Here is a 24,222-nt window from a genome sequence, read left to right on the forward strand (position 1 = left end):
AGGAGGGTAAAAGGGAACAAACAAACTCTGAAACTCAGTCAAACAGCAAGGAAAGAGGGGTACACAGCCTGCTGCTTAACCAAAGAGTGCAGAATTAAACTACATTTTTCCTAATGTGCATAACTGAGCTTTGTCACGCTTGTAGTCATTTATAAATCAGACATATGGAACAAATCGTTAGCAAGTTGTTAAGGCAGTCGCTGCTGTAGCCGAGAGACGAAACTAAACAAACACATATGTCTGTAGTCAGTGATCACTGCCATTTGGAAATAGGACGGCTGATATTTGCTGCTCAACAATTATCTGAAGTCTAAACTCCAGTCTCTTAGCACACAACGCCCCCTGGTGACCACAGATAGAAAACACAATCTGCATTAGAAGTTGTTGGGGGGGGTTTATTATAAAAAGCAACAAATCATTGTTGTACAAAACGTCAGTAGAGAACACACTGTGGTAATGTGCAGGGGTTTGTATTATGCCTCTAAGCAGACTGATAGTGTTACCATCCCTATTTAATCAGTAGTTCCTGGTGTCACATTATTATTTCAATAGGTTAAACAACAACTAACAAATTCAGTCTTACATTGAACAGAAAAGCTTTGAAGACTAGTTTAACACTTTGCTGTCATTATTTCACATTCTGTCTGTAACATACTTCATTCCACGATGAAACACGTTTTCACTACCTGGCATATTCTGGATTCAGGGATGTTAATTCATACATTTCATATGCATGTTCATATTTATGTACTTGTATTTAGCTTAGCTGAACCTCCTGTTATTGACATACAACTGTCGAACATTATCTTTCATACAAAGAGTCTGGTTGAGCTTTAACATTCAAATTTCACTTCTGAATGGCTCCGTTTCCATTTGCAGGACTTTTAACAGTTCGTGGGGTCTTTGTGTTTCCTTTCACTTTCTCTACCTTATCTTTTTTAACCTCCTCCTTCTTTGACGCCGCTGCAGTGGCCTCGTCCTCCTCCTCGTTTTCCGGCTTGGTGTTGACCTTCCTCAGCTTGTGTTTTCCTTTGATGGGAGTGGAAAAAGTCAGCGAAGACTTAATGAAGTCCAGAGGGAAGATGCCCACGTCTCCATCAAAGCGGTTCTTGGTCACTTGCAGGGATCTGCGGCCGGGACACGTCACCAGCTTCTTTTCCTGCAGTATGAGGACGTTGTCGGCCTCTTGGCTGGCCTGGAAGGAGTTAAAAGTCAAGACGTGTCTTACTTAAATTGGAAAACTGCAGATTTGCGAAGAGAGCAAGCGTATATGCATTTTTCTTGAAACAGCAAGTCAAGAGATGTGCTCATTTATTAAAATGTTTTAGATATTGATTTTAAGAATCAAATGAAGAATCAGCGCTTTACTAGTCCCTAAGGACCCCAAAGCGCTTTACATATCCATTCATCCACCCATTCACGCACTGGTGAATGTGTAAGCTACATTGTAGCCACAGCCACCCTGGGGCGCACTGACAGATGCGAGGCTGCCAGACACTGGCGCCACCGGGCCCTCTGACCACCACCAGTAGGCAACGGGTGAAGTGTCTTGCCCAAGGACACAACGACCGAGACTGTCCAAGCCGGGGCTCGAACCGGCAACCTTCCGATTACAAGGTGAACTCCCAACTCTTGAGCCACGATCGCCCATGATACCCATGCTATTTTGATGAGTATGAACAAAATTATTATTGCTCTCACAATAACAACCTATCGATGCAGTGATTCTATATTGACCCTTTTAGTTCTCCTGTTAAAATATTTAAATTTGCGAATGCCAGATAGGGGAAATACCCACAAATAGGGTACATTTGAAGCTGACCATCAACCTAAACAGGTCACTGGTGACTGTGACAATGTTAAGAGGATAATTGAACATTGTACATTAAATGTACAGTATCTGTCTGCCAACAATTTGTCATTCTCAACTGTTCCTTCAGTATTTTTTACCAGACTGAAGTGAACCTTTCGCTGCCTTACCTTAGCAGAACCAAAGATTGATGCCGTTTGCAGTTCTCGGTCATCCTCCTCTTTCCTCGGATGAATGATCAGGGTGACATGACAGGAGCTGTTAGTGGCAAACTTCCTGAAAACCCCGATAATGTGGTCCTGGACTGCAAACCTGAGGTACATGAGAACATTGTATTTCCATACAGCATTAACACACCAATAACAGCACTAACATGACATCATCACACACCAGATAAACAACATTTTCTATCTTACTTGTCTGCTGAGAGGTTTTCTTGTCCCATCATGAACTGCAGATTATCAATGACGACATGGTTGATATCATAGAGGTAGACAGCATGTTGCATTGTGTCCAGCACTGTCCTGTAGGCAAAATTGGACAGGAGTCAGAGGGTCTTAGACCATGTCCACACTAATATGTTTTCATTTGAAAATGCATCTTTTTCTCTCTGTTTTGGCCTTCTGTCCACACTGAGATGGTGTTTTCAGTCAAGGAAAACAGAGCTTTTTGAAAATGCTCGCCAAAGCGGAATGGCAGTGTAGGCTGCATAAACAGAGACTTTTGGAAACGATGACGCATTTTAGTCATATGATGCAGTCATGTAACCAATGAAACTAAGATAGCGGAGGGCATTATACTAGGGCTGGGCTATATCATATCGTTCACGGAAATACCAGTGTAATTTTGGGCAACGATAGGAAAATGAAATATCTCAATAGAATATGGGTAAAACGCACATGCGCAGTGCCTATGTTTACATACGCACATGGCGGCGACGCAGAATGAGAAGAGCGAACGTGGATCGTTGAATGAAACGGATGAACCAGAATTGGTTTGTAAAAATGCTGCAGCTTCAGTGGTGAAACTGGTTTAGCTTTCGTCCGTCAGATACACAACAAAGCACTATTTTTGGTAGAGCATGCTAGCGGGCCGTCGTTATTACCGTGTTGTTTGGTAAATACGGCACACTTAAAATCAATCCTTTGATTTTTCTGAAAATCGACAGTGCCCCTTATAATCCCGTGTGCCTTATGTATGAATTCTGGTTGTGTTTACTGACCTCGAAACGATTTTATGTCGTACACAAATCTGTCAAATGTTTTAGTATGACTTTGCTAAGCTACGAACCCGCACCGCTTGATGGATTGTTGGAGCATTACGGCTATTACGGTGGAGTTGTAAAGTATTTTGTCTAGTGTCAATTATATCGTTATCGCAAATTTTCAAATGTATATCGTGATAAATATTTTTGGTCATATTGCCCTGCTCTACATTATACAGCAGTTATTTTGTTTGATCTCAATTTTGAAAGCCCTATCAAAGACTAATATCAGTTTGTACACGCTCCAGATAGCTTTTCTTCAAATTCTTTAATTCTCACTCGCTTTTGCAACTTTGTACTTTTGTGTTACTTGCAGCAACAACTCCACTTCATTGTTAGTCCATTTAAAAAACTCGGTGCTTTTCCTCGACATTTTGCCGTGATGTTTCAAAGAGCCGGAAAGTAAAAAAAGACGGCAGACAGAAATAACACAGGTCGAATCGTCTTATGTTTCACACATGCGCAATACAGGAATGTAAGCATTTCAGTCGTTTTAGTGTGGATGAACAACTGTTCTGAGACGATTGAAAACGATAGTGAGGACACGGAGCGTTTTTAGACGAAAACAAAACGTAATGTATCCGGATTAGTGTAGACGTAGCCATTTACTGACTGAGCAACCACACTCCAACAAGAAGTATTCAAACTATCGAGATTATGTTCAAAAACAAAGCAAACCTCTTCAATAAAAGAACTTAATGGATCCCTGAAGTACTAATAAGACTTACTTGATGTTCTGCTGCCCGTGGAAAGTCATGAAGTAAAGCGGCAGCTCTTCAAACTTGTCTGCCCAGAAATCATACTGTTCCAGGTTCTCCTCCAGCCTCTGCATGGCGAACTGTGTCAGCATGATCTTGGCTAGACGGACATTGTTGATCTCAAAGCTGCCCCACAAAGTGTTGACACCCTGCATGCAAAGGTCCAGGGCCAACTCACTAATAAAGGTGGTTTTCCCACTTCCAGTAGGACCTGGTGAAGAAACATCATGATTGCGTATTGGGTTAATAAAGCTAGTACTTGTACTTTATATTAAAACTGGTAAACTAAAAAGCGATCATACTTCAGGACACTTTAGTGAAAAGTAAAAACTTGGCCAGCTGTGTGTGTTTTACATCCTCTTCCTTTAAAGAAAGTACGCGGTTTGATTTTTTTATCAAACATTGTGGCTGAATTTAAGTCAGACTATCTCCTGTTCAAGGTCCTTGAGCAGTGCTGCATGACTTCCACAGCTTTTTAGCATTCATTCAACTAGGTAATGCAGTGGGTCTTCTTCAGTGTTGTAACAGTGATGATTCAATTTAAATTCCATTCACTGAGTTAATGCAAAGCAATCATGGTGGCACACAATGGGACACCTCTCAAAAGTCTTGGGACACCAGGAAGTGGATTTTTTATTCACGTTTGAAGTTCCATGATGAAATTGCAGATATAAAGAAGCATGTTGGGACTTTCACTGACTGATCCAAAAATAGCCACAATGCTGGAGAAGTCAGAAAAGGAAAAAACAGGAGCAGTTTTGAAAGCGCTGCAGCACTGACAAATGAGACCATCTTGAAGAAGATATCCTCCAAACTTCAATCAGGTATGGTTTTTGTTTTGTTGTTGTTGTGAAACTCGATCACAACTCAGGGCAGAACAATAAAAGACTGAATTTAAATCTGCTTGCTTACAAATTGGCTTTGATATTTGGCTACCTAGAAGTGGGGGAAGAAAGATCCATTATCCACAGAAATATTGATTACCACAGAATTCCTGTTTTATGATTCTATGAGTTTTGTTTGTATCACTTTTAAAAAGGGAAGAAATTACTTAATTTTGGTTATGATTTCTTGGGATTTAAAAAACAACAACTAATTAGTTCCTGAGTCTTAAAACATCATTATTAGTAACACAGTACCTGTAAAAACAGTCAGCTCTCCCTTGCGGTGTCCCTTCAAAATCCTGTTGAGCTCAAGAAACCTCGTCCACTTCACTCCAGCCACCTGATCTGTGTTGACGAGCTCCCCGTAAACGTCCTCTCTGAGCTGCTTGAAGGACACTATGGACTTATGGGCCGCTGGGATCGAGGCTTTAATGATGTTGCTTAAGTTTTTACCCCGGGCCAGAGCCTCCACCGCACACGGCCGGTACTCACCGGGCCGCACAAGGGAGCAACGCCTGATGCCCAGCTTACGAGAAAAGATCTTTGACGCCTCCCAGGAGCGAATGTCTCCCCCCAGCCACAGAGTCACCCGCTTGAACTGCTCCAGGTAGGGCAGCAGGATTGGAGGAAGGCAGCTGACCCCGCGAGGAAGAGCAACACTCGGGAGTCCTGTGGCCTGACTCACAGCCATCGTGTCAAACTCGTGACCTGTCACCACCACCTCCGAGTCCAGACGTCCCACAAGAGGGAGGCCAAACAAGTTGTAATAGGAGTTAGACTTTGGGACTGTAGCTTCATTATATGTGACTTTGTCAGTTTCTGTTCTTTGAGCTGACAGGAGCTTGACCCCTTTTAAAGAGGAATCAGGTCCACCAAACCAGGGAAAAACCAGGCTTTTGGTTGGCTTGAATAATCTCACTCCAAACTTCTTGAGGGTTGCATTGGAGATCTTTGTGATCTGAAACAAAACACTGACAAATATTACTGCGCCAGATGACACTGTAAAGGAAAAGGTAAGGTCTTGTACATACACCACCATATTTAACAATATATATATATATATATATATATATATATATATATATATATATATATATGTTTAAAGTAACTTTACATTCAGGTACTAGCAGTCTCAGAGGATGAGAATGGTTGTGTATGTGCACATGTGTTTGTCACAGAGCTGAGGATGTTTGTGTGTGTTAGTTGTTGCCGATCTTTGTAACCAGTGCAGGGAGATGTGTGGTGAGGGCAACAGCTCTGGGGAAGCTGTTCATGAGCTGCTCGTGTCATCTTTTGAATTAAGAATCACAAATAACACAGAATAATACCTGGAAAATGGTTTTAATCAGCTGAGCTTCATCCTCTGGGAGGTCAGTGAGTGGCACAGAGGTGGACCAGATCCTCTGCACCTCTTTCAGCTCCCTCTCTCTCTCCTCCTGCTCCTCCACACTCTCCGGATACCCCAGCAGCACATTAGGGTTAAGGGACTCTTCCCCATCCTTTTGCATCACCTCCAAACAGTCCTGGAGGTCCTCCCAGCTCCCCTCCACCAGCGTGTCCTTGCACAGAAACTGTCCCGTGGTTTTGTCAATGAACAGGGAGAAGACCTCCTTCCTGGTTGACAAATCCACAAAGATGCTGGGAATGTGGAGGCAGCTGTAACCATCGTGGAAGGGAATATCTTTGGAGCGTAGATACTGTTTGATGTCCGTGACTGTGACTGGGGTCACAGGGAACTCTAAAGTAGATTTGGTGTCTTTTTTATAACCTCTGGTCCCAGTGTGTGTCAGGAAGTAGCCTGTAACCCAAGGTATTGGAAATGGCCTGTGAAGCAGCCTTTTTTGTAGAGGTCTCAAAAATGGAGATGTAAAACATCCTTGGAGGAGAAACCTTGGGGCTCCCACCTGCAAGAGACAGGTGGAGCTCCTCAGCAGCAAGCCTCTCCACATTGGTTATGTGGTCAGCACGTTGAACCTGCAAAAAGACACCAAGACATGAGGAAACCAGCAGCCTAATATAGGAAAAGCACAGCAAAGTTTTGGGGTGACCTAGACAGTCAAATTAAAGAGAGGCAGCGAGGCAGAAAAACGTTATTTTCTTGTCAAACGGAGACATACCGAACATGAAAATTATCATGGAGGCGTATGAAAGCATCACTCAAAAGTTAGTGGCGTTTAATAAAACACGAGGCCGAAAAAGAACAACTTACAGTCTCTGATATCTGTCCTCCTCTCCTCCCATGCTCCACTCTAACCCGGGCTTTTCGGTGCGTTTCCAAAACAAGTCCGTGTGAACTATACGGAACTATACGGACTAGAACTATACGGAAGACTAGATATTTGGGAAGCTGGACTAACACATATTTACCTTTTAAATTATAGTTAACGTAATAATTTTTATAGTAGAAAATAAATTTAATGGTTTGACGTTTAATTTGTCAACGAAAGAAGTCTTCTTCTAGAAGGTATCTTTTTTTGTTAACCGTTATGTCAGCTATGCGTTTCACTCCGGACCTTGTTACTGACGGACAGCGCTGTGTACATGCCCGTCAGGTTGTCCTCTGAGAGCCTTGTTACCGTTTAGTGTGTTTGACTGTGTTATTTTTGTGCAGCAGTAGAAAAAGAGCAGATTAACGATGACTTCCAGAGGGACACCGAGTCGTTTTTTGAGAAGTGTCCTGCAAAATGGCGTCGGTCGGTACGTTTGCCAGCTAAAACGAATCTCCATCGTCTTCTCCAAAAAGGCTCAGAGTTCGCTGGGAGCCAGGTAAAAGAAGTCTTTGATAGTTTATGTAGACAGTTCCTCTCAGTCACGGCCTTGAAAAAACCTAAGAGATTACTTGGTTTCCTGATTAGCACTTTTGTTGATTTAGATCTTGTAATTATTCTCAGATTAGATCCCAGTCCATTATGTTGACGTCAGTCTTGTACCTCATTATTTTCATTAATCAGCCGTCTTTCCCGGTGGAGGAATCCAAAAGATGCTGTAAGCCAACAGCAGGTTAAAAATCTATTTGTCATAACGTTATAGCATACAATATGCTCATCTGCCGCTTCATTAGGAACACCCTTTCAACTACTCGTTAATGCAAATATCTCATGAGCAAATCACAATGGCAGCAACCGAACACATGTAGACATTGCCAAAGACCAGATGAAGTCCAAGCGAGCATCAGCATTTTGAAGAAAGTTAAAGATGTAGACGAGCATCTGTGAAAGCACAGCACGTTAAACCTTGGAGTAGATGGGCTACAGCAGCAGAAGACACCTGATGTCACTCCTTTCAGCTGAGAACAGGAAACTGAACCTACACCAAAGCTGGACAATAGAAAATTGGAAATGATGCAACATTTGAATGGAAGGGTCAGAATTTGGTGTAAACTACATGAAATCATGAATTGTAGCTCAGGAGGCAGAGCAGGTCACCAACTGATCAGAAAGTTGGTGTTTTGATGTCCGGCTCCTCCGGTTTACATAGCAAAGTATCCTTGGGCAAGATAATGAACCCCAAGTCGCCTTCTGATGTCATGTCACAGAGCTGAAATCCTCTCAATATGATTTTATTAACATGACAGTGAATTTATTGTACTCACATGGTCTCCGCAGTCACTGGATCTCAATCTAATAGAGCATCTTTAGTAGCAGGAGCAGTAGGTTTGCAACAAGGATGTACAACAAACAGATCTGCAGCAACTATGTGATGCTATCATGTAAATATGCACCAAAATCTCTGAGGAATGTTTCCAGCACCTTGTTGAATCTATGCCACAAAGAATAATGCCAGTTCTGAGGGCAAAAGGGGGTCAAACTCAGTACTGACAAGGTGTAACTGATAGAGTATTTTAGAAATGGCCCAAAAATGTGCAGTTAAGCAGGTTTTTTGCAGTTCCTATTATAGCATGTAGGCGCAAATGCACTACCTGCTTCTGTAACACACAACCAGAAAGCCAGATGATCATCACATTCCTGTGACATGGATTCAGGGATCATAAATAGTAGAAGAATCTTTTAGCACTGGCAGTAGATGTTGACAGACATCACCAACAGCCCTTTATTGTTCAAACGCCACATCATGATGCTAGCAGCAGTTACATTTGCAGACTCTCAGCAGAATTTTTCACTGCTCAGAATAGTTTCTGACTTCATGACTGAATGTTCTGTGACTTCAGTAGCCTAAAGATAAAAATAATGTTTCTGTTGATTCATTTTAAGCTGTTTATCTGCTTGCTAACACAGAAAATAGGCCAAATTCTGTGCATTTGCATTATAATAGTGAAAGGGTCCAGCTTCACATTAACCAATTAAAACATCCAAGGATGGAGTCTGTGGTCTTCTAAAATTGTATTTTAAAGATAATGTTCATATCTGAAAATTACAGGGTGATGTCTGTCATCTGGAAAGATTTTTTTCCCCCAAGTTTGTTTTATTATCAGTTATTAAACTGTTCATGCTTTTCTTTTTGAAATGAAAAGTAGCAAATTAAATTATATGATTGTCATTTAATTTTCCACCTTATACAGCTGCGCTCAGACTGTGTGGTTTAAACAAATGTATAATAATTTATTAACCAGTAATGAAAATAACTGGCAGGTATGGCTCAAAAAACAAACAAAAAACTCTGTCACCCTTACCAAATTGTAATACAGTTAATCTGCTTTTTCAGGGATTTTATCGAGGAGGGAGTTGTGGATTATGCCAACAAGAACCCTGGAACTGTCGTCTATGTGTCTCCGCAGCCCTGCAGGGTACCAAAAATAGTTGCCGAATACTGTAAGTGCCCACAGCTCTGTTCGAATCAGACCTGAATAAATTTACTGAAACAATGGTGAAGCAGAGTGACAGCGAGATTTCTGAATATATATCATTTGTTGATGTAGATATAAAGTAAAGAGAGAAGGAGTTAAGATTACAAGCTTCTGTTAAGGAGTTTAAAGGTAATGAAATTATAATAGAGAGCAACTGAATGTTTATTAGAACATTTATTATATTCAACTGAGTAATCGATAAAGTATACTGAATAAAAAGATGAGTACCAAAATGAATGGTAATCACGTAGGAATTTAGTCATGTCTCTCTAGAGATGGTAAGCTTTCAAATGCTTCCAAGCTAACCATCACCGATGTGCCTGACTAAAATAAGATGAGATAAAACTTAACTGATTCCATGCTGGGGATATTTACTCTCCTTGGAGAAAATACTCCTCTTCTTTCACGCCTGTACTGTCATTTGTTATGTAGAAAAATAAAGAGAAATAAGTGAAAGTATGTTTGTTTGGATAGTTCAAAGAGCAAACACATTGGGTTGGTGCTGAGAGGGTTTCTGATGCTGAGGTTATGCTCATACTGTAATCTCTTGCAAACTACCTCCACTGCTTCAGAGACTGGAACACAAGTGAAGAGAGATGTAACGTCATACGAGACTGCTGTTTCAACAGCCTCCATAATGACATCTCTCACCTTCTCAACAAAATCCAAAGTGTTCTGGATGTGGTGTTTAGAGCTGACCACCAATAGGTTGACAATTGAAACCAGCAACTTGTTGATGTTATAGGTGACCGAGTTGATCATACAGGCAGTTGGTCTTACAGGTGCACCCTGTTTATGTATCTTCTGTAAACCATACAGACTTGGTTTAGATTCTCCTGGGTATAGCCTCTGGTATGAGGTTTGCGCAATAACGATGTCTTGCTCTAACTGTTTCAGACAGTCTGTCACCCTCTTCCTGTAGCAACTACCTGGTTCTCATTTCAGGGGCTCATAAGTATTTTTGTTACTGTGCAGCAATTTTCTCATGTTAGTCTTTCTGGTTTAGCAAAAGCGTGCACCTACCCTTGTCTGCCGGAAGGATGATAATGTTGTTATTACTAAGCGATGTGAGTGCCTTCCTCTCCCCCATGTTGATGTTGGATGCTGAGGACTTTGCATTGCTGAGACAGGCCACTTTCGTCCCCAGTTGCTCTGCTTCCACATCTGCAAAGTTGATGTTTTGAATTGCTGTTTCTGTAGCTGTGATCAATTCGACTAGCGGAGTTTGCTTTGGCTTTAAATTTAACCCTGCAAGGATGTTTTTTACTGTTTGGGTGAGTTTTCTGTCAGGCAAATTTTTCCCCCGCTTTCCACATCCTCGGTGTGGCATCCTTCTGTCTTCAGGCTGTTGAGGAAACTCCATATTTGGCTATGCAGATGTTCTGTTCATACGGTTGGGGAAACCTGCAGTCAGCTGAGACTGAAGAAGTCACTTGGATGAGTGATGAAACGTTTGCCCCGCTGAAAACACTACGTCCAGAAAAAAAATAATAATCTTTTCAGGATTTCCTTACCTGTATGATTGAGCGTGCATCAAGGCATATTTTCTAACATTTCTTTCATATTTTCTGAAAACTGCTTGAATCAGGTTCTTCATATTTTTAGGGTAAATATCTGGTACTGTGGCTTTATCAGTAAGGACATTTATAGAATGATGGATGCTTGAAATCTCTAAAATATTCTGACAGCAAATTTGGAAGCATTGTAGAAATGAGAATTTTGCAGATAGGGAACTGATATTTTATTTCCAGCTTCATATAGAAGGCATGTAATAGTCTTTAACCCTGTCACACCAAGTGTATCATATTTGATGAATTAATATTTCTTCTTCTTCATCAGCAAATATGAAACAAATTAAAAGTCACATATGCAAATTAATATTTCATGTTAGATTTTGTCAGAAGATTTAATGAACACTCCATTTTCAAAAAGCTTCAGTATGGATAAGGTAGATTTTTCATCCAACTTCACTGTTATAATACCCAGCTATGAAACCATGTGCCAAATCCAAATGAACATTTTTAGAAACAGACAGTTTGTGTTAATGTTATATCCAAAATCTGTTGTTCTGTCTCATTTTTAACTAACTTAATAAGAAGCATGAAAAGTAAACTGCCATAAAGCAGTCTTAGATACTGTAGAGGGCAGTATAACATAGGTAGAAGGTATTGTTGTTAATGTTAATGTTGTAGGTGTCCTCTTAAAAGTCCCATATATTTTCCTTTTTTGCAGTAAATGGCAACGTGAGGGAAGAAACCATCACGAGCAAAACGTCTCAGCAGATATCCGAGCTTTTGACTAAGCTGACCAATCAGTCCGGTCTGGAAATCATCCGCATCCGCAAACCCTTCCACACAGACAGTCCCAGCATCCAGGGCCTGTGGCACCCTTTCACCAACCGGCCCCCGTCTATTGGCCCCATAAGGCCACAGAAACCAGATTCTCAATAAGGACTAACGAAAGAAAATGTTGAACTTCCATTTGTATTTTTTGCAGTTTAAATTAAATCACTGGTGAATAACAGTTTCTGAATCTGCTTCCTTTTGATTTTTTTTCCCTGGATAATACCACACTGTTGCTTGATGATTTTTTTTTTTTTTTAACCATCTCCTTCTGTTTGCAGCAGAGCCCACTTGAAGGAAAAATGCTCACAGTTCCAGCTCTAAATGCCACATTTGAATAGACTTTAAATGGATCCACCAGAGCTTTGTCAGCGGGCATACTAAAGAGCAGATAACTGTTTTTAAATCTCAAGGTTATTTAAAGATTTGTGTAATAAGTGCCACAGATGGAACTTTGAAATAAAATAAAAAAAACTTTCAGATGTTGATGTTTAAATATAGATTTTCTTTAGAGGTGGGTTTCAGCACATCGAGAGAAGAAGAAGTAGCCGTTGTGCTGTCTGCATCGCTCAGTGTAAAAACTTAAAAAACATGTAATTCTTCTTAAGTTGTACTCCAGCGTGAATGTAAATGTTTTCACGGCTTCATACTAACAAGATTTGAAGGTGTCCTTAAATATCCCACAGCCTAAATGAACATGACAGATGGTTGTGTGATGGCCTGAGGGACAGCCTTTAACCTTCAGTGTGAGCTGTCCTCTGTAACAGGAACGGAAAACTTAACACTCGTCAAGCGGGTGATTTGTTCAAATTCAACAAGGCGTTGAATTTTGGCACAACTGCTGGTTGCTTTCTTTGCAGTTCTTCTACTAAATTCATCATTTTTGACTGCAAAAGGCATTCAGCATTCACCCCCAGTGTTGCTCTCCAAAAACAAATACAACCAAGTGGAAACCATCAGACGAATACAAATAAGTCTTTGCGTGAAGCCAACGTGAAGACTGCAGCAGGCGAATGGTATACTTTATAACCCCGGCCACAGGAAATGGTTCGGCAATGTGACCGTTTATGTGGAGCGGGAGAGTGACATGACTGCAAAGGATGCTGATGAGATGCAGGAAGATGTTGCTGTTCATTTCGCTCACTTTCTCCCACGTATCTTTTCTAATTAGCATTCCAGTGTTAAATTAGACGCAGACATGGAGGCTGCACTTGGAATAAAAGTCTCTAACTTTAAATCTCCAAACTTTTTATCAGTAAATTTCAGATTTAAAAAGGGGCATTGCCTGTTTCGTAGAATAAAGTCTTCATTTATCCAAAACAGATAAATGTATTCCGCCATTCCCATGTTAAACAGCCAGTTTTAAGATTCCAAACCCCTTTATCAACCCATCCAAGCTTTTAATCATCACATGAGTATAAGATGAAGCATTTCTGTCTTTGGGTTTCCACTGATCTCCGGTCAGTTAGCTTGATGAGGTTGAGTCTCCAACCTCATTTCCAGCATCTGAAAGCCACTGCTATATTTGTGTGTGTGTGTGTGTGTGTGTGTGTGTGGTGTGTGTGTGTGGGGGGGGGGGGGGGGGGGAATGAAAGGTAAAAAATGAAAATTGAATAAATAGGGGACTGAAATAGACAGATGCTGTTTTGTTACAATTTTTTTTTTAATGTTTTTGTTAATGGTGCATCTATTTTTTTTATTCAGACTTTTTTTTTTGGTAAGATGTTCTGAAAACCCATTAAAGTAATTTTGGCACTTACAGTCCTCCATACTATTCTCATTTCCTGTATTTTTAATTTATCTCCGACACCAATTACAGATATCGCAGCTGCTGTTCTCGCATCACGCCCGCCATCCCTGATGGGAAATGGCACAGCTTGACCTGCGCAAGGACACTAAATAAAGTTGTTGTTGCTTAGTTACAGCTGTGAATGCTGCTCTAAAAATGGTAATTTTACCCCCCTCCTCTGTACCCTGAGTCTATGTTATACCTCTGGCTCATATAAATGACTATGGGGTGGAGTGGGATTCATTCCCTGTGGAGGACAGTGGCCTTGCTACTCGCCACAAGCTAAAAACAACCAGGTATCTTGAGAGAAGAATCGAGTGAGAACATATTTTGCATGTTGTTTCATGACTTCCTCTCAGGGCTGTTGACAATGAACCTTTTTTCCCCCGAGCTAAAGGTCATCCAAACACTTTTTTAAGCTACATGAATGCCAGAGGAAATTGAATGACATGAAATAAATAAGACATGAGATATCACTTTGGCGAGGTATAATCTGATAAGACAACAAAGAGAAGTTCATTATCTACATCAAAAATAATACAGAACCAGCTTGAATCAAAGTGTCACAGTTTACAGGGGTTTTAGTATGCATGATTTTTAACAAAGCACACAAGAAAGTATAGTGCAAGCTGTGAACTGTTTAGGCCCAACACAAAGAAGAAAGTACATCTACATAAACAGCAGGATCATTTTTGCTATGCAATTAGCAAAAAAACAACCCAAAAACAATTTCATGTGAACGCAAAGCAGCCAACGTGTTAACTAATTAAGTTTAAGTCCATAGTACAGAATAGAGTGTTTACTGTAAACGGATTGCCCTTGAATGACAGTGAAATAGCAGCAGTAATGACCTTAGATTCAGGTGAAACTTCCACTATGTTCAGAAATACCCAGACATTTACAAGAAAAATTCTATATAACACAAACATGTTGAACACAGTAGAAGCTGCAATTATTTTACACATTTTATTGAAATTAAATGTTAACCAGCAAAAAAACAAAACAAAAACATTTTACACTGTACAATTTTGATTTAAATATATACCGTGGGCCTATTATGCAACTTCCAGTACCTTTGCATAAACCAGAGTCTAAAATTATCCTACTTGTCTTATGCTGGGCCTGTCTTGTCTTGTCTGGAAACAAGTTGTTTTAGCCTCTCTCTTTAAGCCAGCTGCCCTCTGATTGACTGACTAGCAGCAGGTGGGTGGAGCTTCTGTACATGAGATGCCATATTAGGGTTATCAGCCCTATCTGACATCATATAGATCTAAGAGTAGAAAAACTGTCAGAAAGTAAATGTAAATAGCAGTCTGAAGCTTGAGCTTGTCATTATTTGAAACTATACAAGCTAACAAGGGAAACATAAAACATCCCTTTGAATGCTTAAGCTGTCGGATTGAGAGCTTCATAACATAACAGCATCTTAAACTGCTACAGAAAATCCAATTGTTACTTGAATTACCACAAGTTCAAAACCACAAACTCGAGTGCTCTTTTAAAAGCCGGCTTTAATTGATTAGAGGCCACTGTGACCATTTGGAAATTCAGCCGGGTCCTTGAGAAGCGAGTGTGAATGTGAGCGGCGAGGGTTACAGATGATGCTGTCATGTAGAAGTGATGAGCAGTGGTAATAAAAGAGGCAGCAGAGATGAAAAGAGTTGAGGACAGAAGATTAGGATCAAAACATGTGAAGTGGTTTGTTTTTTTGCTTTTTTATAAAGGGCTGATCAGAAACGGGAGAAAACAGAAGATGAAGTGGCAAAGTTTGGGAGAAAGTATGAAGCAAGAACTTTAAGTTCAGGTTTTTATCACATACTGTAGTTTCAAAGCATATATATGGCATTTAAAATATATAAAAGCAGCTCATTGTAACCTTTAAATTTGTCCACTGCATTGCTTATGGATACAGGGTGTAACAAGATTATTATTTTACTAGGATACAGTAAAAATGGACGTGTGGCTTCTGGCAAAAACATTGACAAACACACTATACTCAGTGTTTAGTAAACTGAAAAGCTTTTAACGCTGACACTAAAGTACAAAAAACAGTCAGATCAAGGTTTGGATGATAGTGGTACTGATCCGATACTAAATGCAAATATGCCCATTTAGAACAGCTTATTTGTGCTGTCACATAATGACGCTATGTACTGTAATAAAAGCACACTGAGGCTTTTGCCTGTCTGTGTGTCTGTCTGTGTGTTTTACGCTCTCTCCAGTTGTATGCACTGCCCTTTGCAGCTGAATCCACTCGGCAATTAAGCCTGGGAGTATTTAAGCGGAGGCAGGGGGAGAGGAGAACCTCAGAGTGTATTTCTGTATGCAGTGTATGAGCTCATAGAGATTTGTGTGTGCAGTTTGCCAGCTATTTGATTAATTTCCCTTTTAGTTACAGGCTACTAATTTTGTCGCATTATTTTTACTTTTGTGGTGATAGCAGCTTGGCCGTGGTTCTGACTTTACTTAATTTAAAAAAAAAAATGTTGTTTTGTTCCTGAATCACCCAGAGACTTCTACTGTCACTTCCCCAGATGCCACAGACTTCCTGGGGAATATAACATGCGCACTTTTGCAGAGTTTCTCTTAAGCAATAATCATGATGTGGCTGGGTGCACATGGATTGCCAAAAAATCTGTAGTGCATAGTTTTAAAAGACCAGCTTAATATGCAAGCGTGCAATCAGTTAAGTGCTTTGATTTGATTGAATTAATGTGGTTCTTTAGTCACAGAGAATTTCTTCTACCTCTATTTGCATAGAGTGGACTGCCTGGACTATATTATCCTCAGCAAAAAAAGAATTAAAAATCCATGATGCCAAAGTACAAGACACGCGAGAAGACCTGCAAGTGCAAAACATCTCCTGTCTACTAGTATCGCCATCTGTTTCCTGCATGACTAACCAGGACACGCAGGTCAAATGTTTTGTGGCTGGATGTACCTGCAGAGATGACAGCGAGGCATGCAAACAGACAAGAAGCTGCTGTCCTCCCCTCGTGGAGGTGAGCCAAACACGGCTCTCGCTGTCTGACAGATAAACAATGAGAGCCACCAGAGAGGGCCGCTGCTTGTGCCGAAGCTACGAGAGCTGATTCAACACTTTGCAGCAAAGACGGATCTTTATTTACCACTGGCCGTGACACGTTTACAAAAAGCTCAGAGATTCATTTCAGTCACTTCCCCGTAAGATATAGACGTAGCATTTAATCATAGCGTTGTTCACCTTGTTGAGGAAATACAGTGAAAGCTGCAGTTCTTGTTGTTTTGGCATTGCACTAATGTCAGGTAAACACTGACGATGCTTTTGTGGGCTCCATGTGTGAAGGTCTTCTCCACTTGGGTTTGGCAACTTGCCACGTGCAGCTTTAGCAAAGTAGAGGACAAATGTGAGCCTGGCTCTCAGCGTTGTTTTAAGAGATAAATGACTAGAACTTTTTAAAATTTTTGCTGTAGAAATCCATGTTTGTTTTTTCACCTGTTTTTGTATGAAACCATGTTCTTGAAGTTTTGAGAGAAAGTAAAACAGTCAATGTTATTCAGAAAACAGGCCTTAAATATGAATATAAATATAAAACAACATCTAAAAATTTTCTTTATAGGATTTCATCAGTTTGTGGTTCCCAGTTCGCTTCCACAACCCTGAAGCCAGTCTGTGATCCACAGCAAAAACCAATCAATCTGACCACCACGCTGACTGCTCCTTTAATAGACTGCATGTTTACTTTCATAAAGTTTTTATCTCTTTTCCCACAGAGAGGCTAAAAATAGAAATACTACAGGGAAAAAAAATAGTTCCAAGTTTGCTACAGGTTTTTCCATTGGCACTGGCACAGCACACTATGCTACTAACGGTTGCAACAGTGGCGTATATTTATTGCTATTTACATGAGGACAAATCAAGGGGGAAAAGTGGCTTAAATAAATACACTAAAATGTAAGACTTGTCTTAAAATCTGTGCTCTAGTGTGCTGTATCAAAACTGGATTCTTAAAGTGATGCTTTTACTAAAGTCAACATTTTAGTTATTACAATGATTGTGGCCGACGGCTTAACAGAGAAGATAAATGTTGTTTATCGAGCGAAAATGCCAAACGTTCACAGCTTTCAGATCCTAAAGTGAGAAATCATAGGAAAATAATCATTCGTTACATCTCTGCAAAGGACATGCATCATAGAAAAAGTGGGTTGAAACATGACAAGCCACTCAAAACCCATTCCTGGAGCTTTGTGTGCTCAACTTTCACTCATTTTTGCTCAATATTTTACACAAACAATTAATTTTGTGAAAATATGGATTAATACTCTACCTCCTTTCAAGCCAGTTTAAAAATATACAAGGCTTGCTGCTCATCTCAATCAATATAAATCTAAATTTATACCTGATTTAATTAGGCTAATCTCCCCTTCAAGGTCATCTTGTTGTGCACATCTGGATCAATTCCAGGGTAACTATTTTTAGCACGCTCCTCCAAAAGTCCCGTTATGAACGCTTGCACTTTTGTATCTAGAATTTCACAGAGCAGCAAACATCAGCTGCTGTGTGATCCAGCTGATTACTGTTGATGCAAACTTGGTCTTTGGTTACATCCAGAATCCAAAGAGTAGCTTCCGCTGGAGGAGTCCACAGTGTCCAAGCACAAAGGTGGTGCTGCCAGGAGACATTTGTGGGGTTTTTCAATGTTTAGTCATTTCTCAGGGAGAGTTTTCCAACACTGATATTTACTTTAACTTCCTGAAGCATGTGAGATGACATCTGGTATGAACCATCTAAACAGTCTATAGAAAATCTTTTTTTTTAGCCACAGCAACAAAATTCGTGTTGAACACCTGCCACGCATGCCAGATTTGATTGCCTCTGACGTTATCCTCTTCTCCTAAAAAAATCCAAGATGATCGGTTCCAGTTTCGACACCACACATCACAGAACCAGAGCTGCAAGAGGGTATAATGGGACTTCCAAGCAGCAACCTAAAAGTAACAGCCACATTGAAAGTGCCGTAATGCTTCCCAAAGCGATATTCTTGAAGGAGAGATTGGTCAAATTTAAATCTCTTGTAGCTTTTTATTTTGCTGGGCATACACAGAACTTCTCTGTCTTTTATTAGTCTTTAGTTTGGTAGGTTAGTGCATTTATAAAAATTAAAAAAAGACGAGAGGGTGCATGGATGCCTCCTTACTTAAGCCGTGATGACCTTGTTCATCCCAAGAGCATGGATTGTTTCATTTGCCGTTTTGTAATCTTCCTCATCAATATGTTTTTAGGACTTCTCAAAAAAAGCCACTTGAAAAAGCTTCTTTTACCTCATAGAAAGGCTCACTGTGCAGTTTGTGATGATACCAGTCCACAAACACAGTCACAAGCAACAAAGAGGTGCATCTTCATACACAGGACTGGGTGGTAAAGCTGTAAGCACATTAGGTGCTACTGTTCTTAGGCCATGTTTTTAATTTATACAAAATAGCCTAATGCTTAGCATGTTTTGGATGAACTATCACTTTAAGCTCCACAGATATCTAATATTACATGGTTATAAAACTTCTTGAATCTCTCCACAGTCTCGGAAATGCTTGATCACCTCCTGGCCTAATTTAGTTTTTGTATCCATGTCCTATTTTGTAACATTGCCTTTTTTTGTCGTCTGACTGCCATCTTTCAGAAACTTCCAGAGAGTCTGCACTTTAGGTATCATCCTTGGTCGAAGTAATTTTTCACAGCTCCACATTTTAGCAGTCTCTGATTAGTGAAATCCTGGGCCATTTGTCACCGAAGACACAACAGGCTGAATATTTCTGACCAAGTTATGACATGACCTGCAGGTACTCTGTGCAATTAAGAGCAACACTTCATAAAATAGTCAGTTTCCCCCACAAGTACGGCTCACCGCTAGGGTAAAAATAAATAACAGTGGGATGAAGCATAAGAGGGGTGTCCTAGATGGAACTCTCATCGGGTTGCAAGTCCAGTTGTGTGTGTTTCCTTTTCTCCAGGATCCTGTTGAGCTCCTCTGTGAAGGAATGGTAGAGCGGGGACATACAGTCAGGGTCGGCCTGCCTCAGCAGCACGTAGCTGTTTCCGTTCATCTTCCTCAGCACGCTGGGCAGAGTGGCCGAGAGCCCGTTGGCATAGTCCATGTTGGGAAGCGGGGGTGGCATGGGAAGAGGAGGAGCTGGAGGAGGTGTTTTAGCTGGAGACATCTGGCCTTCACCTGGCACTATCTGGAGGAAGCCATCACCCAGGTCCCCAAAGCTCGGCACTGAGATGGACCGACGGCCCTGACGGCCATTGCAGTGGCTTGAGATGGTTTTAAGTTCAAGGTGGGAGCTCCTTTTTCTCTCAGAGGCACCTAGGACTTGGAGACCTTGCTGGGAGAACTTCCGATCCTGAGAGGCTCGTCTAGTGCAGAAGCTTACATAAAGAAGGACCACAGTCAACACCAAGCAAAGCCCACCGAGAACCGCCACCAGAGAGATGTACACGGCCTCCATGTGTCTGTAGGTCTGAAACTCAGGTCTTGAAGGAAGTGGGGCAGGAGGCGAGGGCAAGGGCTGCTCAGTGGGGCTGCCGGTAGAGAAAACGGTCGGGCTGAAAATTGTAGTGGGGTTAGTTGTGGCTGTGGGTTCCACAGGGAAGTACGGCTCTGTGTGAACCCTTACTGTGTAGAGATAGACCAGAACTGAGACTGAGTTCTCGAGAGCAAAGCAGCGGTAAATGCCGCTCTGCTGGGTGCGAGCTCCGATTATGAGGAGGCCATCTGTGCCGATCCGATACCCCGAATTGAGGTCGTATCCCTGGAGCTCCCTGCCGTTTAGCGTCCAGCGTGGAGTTGCCAGGTTGGAGCGTAGTTCACACTGGAGTAGCACGTCGTCACCCGACATCACAGAACGCCTCCGATGGACCACTGAGGATAAAAACAAGAGGACAAGAGACATGAGACGGAGTTAAAAAGAAGAGTGAAGTGAGGAGGACAGAAGAAGACTAGTGGATGAGGAACGTGAGAGACAGTGTGACACAAATGCAGGAAGACAGAGCAATGAATATACAAGATGTCGGGTCACCAAGGTTACAATTTAAAAGTGAAGGCGAGCAACGTGTACAGCACCAGCATCGCTTTCCATCACATTTCATAAGCTGCTTTAAATGTAGCGAGCTCTGCAGTGCAGCCAGCAGGCCCGTCTGACCTCCAGCAAGAGAGGAACTGATTAAAATGTGTAAGCTGGGACCTGGAGGATGGGTAGGGAACATACACCTAATAAAATCTCTTAATAGATACTAAAAGCTTTAGTTTTCTGGCAGAGAAGGAAGATGGAAGGACGATTTTTTAACCCCATCACCTGTGAGAAAGTCAGAAAAACTTATCAAGTGGGACGGATGGTAAAGTAAAATGAAGAACTAACCTTTTTTAAAAATGAACAAAGACGCTGTGGTATAATGGATTTACAGTGTAGAAGTGAAGTGCACGTGAATGTGTGAAGCAACACGTACCATTTCCTGAATTCTCCTTGCAGCCCCTGACCCCTCTCAACATATCCTGGGTTAGGTTCGACCTGCAATAGTAATTAGGAAAAATTTGCATTTAACCTTCATTAAAGTAGGAGATAAGCGTTAGAGTAAAAAGCGAGTGTCTTCTGAGAGTGTCCCAGCTAAGATAAGCATAAATAACAGCGAGGTATAAAAATGCAGCAAAACTGTAATAAACAGAAATGTGATTGCCATATCATAAAGAAGATTTCTCCAATCAAGACTTCAACACAAAACTACCTGAAAGCTGCAAATATTGAGCCATTTCTGCAGCAAAGCCTTAATATCATAAAAAGAAATAAACTTGAGATAGCTTGGGTTCCCAGCAATAAGAGGAGGATACCTAAATGCTTTTTTTACGCAGCCCACTGTGGATTAGTACTAGGGATAAATTCCCCATCTCCTCCTTTATAGAAGGATTACTATAACAAATATGTTTTTCAAAGAAATAATATGGATATTGTAACTTAATAAGCTTTAAGAAGGAAGCATTACCATCCAAATCTTTTTGCTGCTTTCTTTGGATGTGATGCAGCAGCCAAAGTATAAAACAAATCCACGGGGAGGGCCGAAGTGTCTGCTGCAGTAATGGAGATTAAGATGTCTGCTACTCACTCATGCAGAGTTAATGAAGAGAGGCACAAACAGTCCCCAGTGCAAAGAGTGAACACAAGCATGCCTGTTTACTGTCATGTACCACGTGCAGTTTTTTTTCCACTGGAATTAGTTTACAAAATCCAGGGAAGCTCCTAGTAAACAAAGGAGGAATCTAACTTAGCAATTTTTGCATAGACCTGCATATCCTGAAGACTATTACACCTGATGCTGGGCAACAGATAGGATACACCTGGATGGTTTGACAGTCCTGTAAAACTGATTAGTGATATCATACAGTATTAGCTCCACCTCCAGTAACGTGGCAGCAATGTGCACATTTAAGCCTGTGGACATGGTCAAGTTGACCTGCTAAAGTTCAAACTGGGCATCGGAATGGGGCAGAAAGCTCATTTAAGTCACATTGAATGTTGCATGGTTGTTGGTGCCAGGTTGGATGGTCTGAGTACTTCAAAAACTGGTGATCTACAGGGATTTTCCCACACAAACATCCCTAGAGTTTACAGAGAATGAGCCAAAAAAGAGAAAATATTTTCTGGGAGAAAATTCCTTGTTCAAGTCAGAGGTCAAAAGAGAATAACCAGACTTCTTCAAGCTGACAGGATAACAAGAGTAACTCAAATAATCACTCACTACGATTAAGGAATGTGGAAGAGTATCTAATGCACAACTCGTTAAACCTTAAAGTAGTCGGGCTACAGCAACAGAAGACCACGCCAGGTGCTACTCCTGATAGCTAAGAATAGAAAACGACTAGAACTCATAGGATCACAGTTTGGCGTAAAGAACATGAAGGCACACATCCATTCTGCCTTATATCAACAGCTCAGGCTGCTGGTGGTGTAATGTGGGGGATATTTTATTGGCATATATCCCACGGAGAGTTAAGGCAGCTCTGAATGCAAATGGGGTCCAAATGGTACTAACAAGGTGTTCCTCATAAAGGTTTGGTGAGTGTACATTAGCATTTATTTAATATTGACAAAATACTCTCAAAGTTTTAATTATTGTGTTGCACCAGTTGTACCAGTTTCTCTCATGTAAATATTTCAAATGGGGATATGTAAAGTAAAATGTTACCAAAAGAGGAAAGACACAATTTCACTCACTTCCACCCTGTTTGTTTTCCCGTTCTACATGCAGAGCTACATGAGGCATAAAGATTGAAATCATATCCAAATGGGTGGTTTTTTTGTGTGTGTGCGTACTTGAAATTCAAAACTTCCCATTATGTGCGAAGCTCCTGCTGAGCTGAACAGAGCTGATGAGAAAAATCCAGGTCAGCTACATTGTCTTAGACCTGCTTTCATAGAAAATTTGTTGGAGGGATACAGAAGCCGTATAAATAATTAACTGTGCTCTGGTATTGTTTGGCCCAGAAGGAAGAAATAAACATAAGCTAAAAAAGGTCATGTAATGCAAAAATGTACAGCACAAAAAGTTAATCATCTTAATCACCTCTCACTAATCTCCTGTAATCTTTCCAGAGGGCTTGATGGTAATGTTATGTTAAATCAACATGCCATCAGTTATGAGCAGTTCCCACATTATTTAACAGTTACATTAGAAAAAAATATCTAAATAAAAAGTACATTTTATGCTCAATTTTTCAGCTCATGTAAAAAAATAGATATAGAGTTAACAGAATAAGACAAAATAAGGAGGAAAGGGGAAGTATAGATTCAGGATCTATGGAAGAGCAAAGCAAATGTATCTTGTTTGTTTTCTGCCAGATCTCTGTAACCCCATTTGTTTGCATGCATTGTGTAATTATGCATGTGTGTGACACTAAAATACATTGAGTCTGTGTCCTTACTGGAAATATTCTTTTTTTTGAGTGCATGTGCCCTTACTTTTGTGCACGTGAAGATATTTCCACACACACTTTCCCATCCCAGCCACAGAAGGGGTCTCTGGCGAACACGCAGTCATAACAGGAAGTGTACCTCTTGCAGGCTGACATCGGTACCTGCACGACTCCAGAGTGCGACCCAACATAGACACTCCTCTGTAAAACAGGAGCATATTTGGAAGATTTTTTCCTCATGTTAAATATTGTAATGCCCTTCAGTATAGACGGTGTATTTGTTCTTTAATCATCAGTTATTAATCGGTGGAGAAGGGAAGAGTTCCACAACCTTTTTGGGGTATGACAGGGATTTAGGTGCAAAGTTTGCCCATTTTCATTTACATATAAATCCTTATTCTGTTAACGTACAGTTTTACTGCAGATATATTTAAACCTACCAGAGCTGAGGAGATGACCAGGCTCTCTATGGGCTGTGGTTCATCAAACAGCTGCAGCTCTTCTATGATATGCATTTCTCCATCGATGTCCACAGCTCTATGCAGCCAGCCGTCATCTGCAAGAACAGAGAAAACCTTGTTGAGTTAAACTGAGATGTGAATATAACAAAATGCTGGTTGTATGAACAAG

At 40.8% G+C, this 24,222-nt stretch overlaps 3 protein-coding genes across 4 annotated transcripts in view; 1 reads left to right on the forward strand and 2 right to left on the reverse strand.

The window, feature by feature from the left end:
* Nucleotides 1-374: 374 nt before the first annotated feature.
* Nucleotides 375-7,151, reverse strand: twnk (twinkle mtDNA helicase). The gene is made up of 7 exons (XM_085170208.1): nucleotides 6,926-7,151; nucleotides 6,045-6,690; nucleotides 4,972-5,674; nucleotides 3,803-4,043; nucleotides 2,227-2,334; nucleotides 1,981-2,122; nucleotides 375-1,195 (listed from the first exon to the last, which is right to left on the reverse strand). The coding sequence occupies exons 2-7, from the start codon at nucleotides 6,663-6,665 to the stop codon at nucleotides 848-850; spliced, it is 2,163 nt and encodes a 720-aa protein (XP_085026334.1). The 5' UTR covers nucleotides 6,666-6,690; nucleotides 6,926-7,151; the 3' UTR covers nucleotides 375-847.
* An 86-nt stretch (nucleotides 7,152-7,237) lies between these two features.
* Nucleotides 7,238-12,043, forward strand: mrpl43 (mitochondrial ribosomal protein L43). Its single transcript, XM_085170209.1, has 3 exons — nucleotides 7,238-7,482; nucleotides 9,379-9,485; nucleotides 11,753-12,043. Exons 1-3 carry the CDS (start codon nucleotides 7,352-7,354, stop codon nucleotides 11,968-11,970), a joined length of 456 nt encoding a protein of 151 aa, XP_085026335.1. The 5' UTR covers nucleotides 7,238-7,351; the 3' UTR covers nucleotides 11,971-12,043.
* A 2,569-nt stretch (nucleotides 12,044-14,612) lies between these two features.
* Nucleotides 14,613-24,222, reverse strand: part of sema4gb (sema domain, immunoglobulin domain (Ig), transmembrane domain (TM) and short cytoplasmic domain, (semaphorin) 4Gb) — a 54,777-nt gene continuing 45,167 nt past the window's right edge. For both annotated transcript variants that reach the window (XM_085170206.1, XM_085170207.1), the window contains 4 exons: nucleotides 24,033-24,148; nucleotides 23,639-23,793; nucleotides 21,135-21,196; nucleotides 14,613-20,550 (listed from right to left, as the gene is read on the reverse strand). In XM_085170206.1, coding sequence (XP_085026332.1) covers nucleotides 19,583-20,550; nucleotides 21,135-21,196; nucleotides 23,639-23,793; nucleotides 24,033-24,148 — 1,301 coding nt within the window. In that variant the 3' untranslated portion in view covers nucleotides 14,613-19,582. The remainder of the gene's footprint in view (nucleotides 20,551-21,134; nucleotides 21,197-23,638; nucleotides 23,794-24,032; nucleotides 24,149-24,222) is intronic.

This window comes from Neolamprologus multifasciatus, chromosome 8 (assembly GCF_963576455.1).
Source record: "Neolamprologus multifasciatus chromosome 8, fNeoMul1.2, whole genome shotgun sequence".
NCBI classification, from domain to species: domain Eukaryota; kingdom Metazoa; phylum Chordata; class Actinopteri; order Cichliformes; family Cichlidae; genus Neolamprologus; species Neolamprologus multifasciatus.

Coding starts and splice junctions, on each gene's coding strand:
- twnk (XM_085170208.1), bottom strand. CDS start 6,665: ATGTGGAGAGGCTTGCTGCTGAGGAGCTCCACCTGTCTCTTGCAGGTG. Junction 2,335..3,802: donor CACGGGCAGCAGAACATCAA/GTAAGTCTTATT, acceptor TTTTGCCTACAG/GACAGTGCTGGACACAATGC. Junction 2,123..2,226: donor GAAAACCTCTCAGCAGACAA/GTAAGATAGAAA, acceptor CATGTACCTCAG/GTTTGCAGTCCAGGACCACA.
- mrpl43 (XM_085170209.1), top strand. CDS start 7,352: ATGACTTCCAGAGGGACACCGAGTCGTTTTTTGAGAAGTGTCCTGCAA. Junction 7,483..9,378: donor CAGAGTTCGCTGGGAGCCAG/GTAAAAGAAGTC, acceptor CTGCTTTTTCAG/GGATTTTATCGAGGAGGGAG. Junction 9,486..11,752: donor AAAAATAGTTGCCGAATACT/GTAAGTGCCCAC, acceptor CCTTTTTTGCAG/TAAATGGCAACGTGAGGGAA.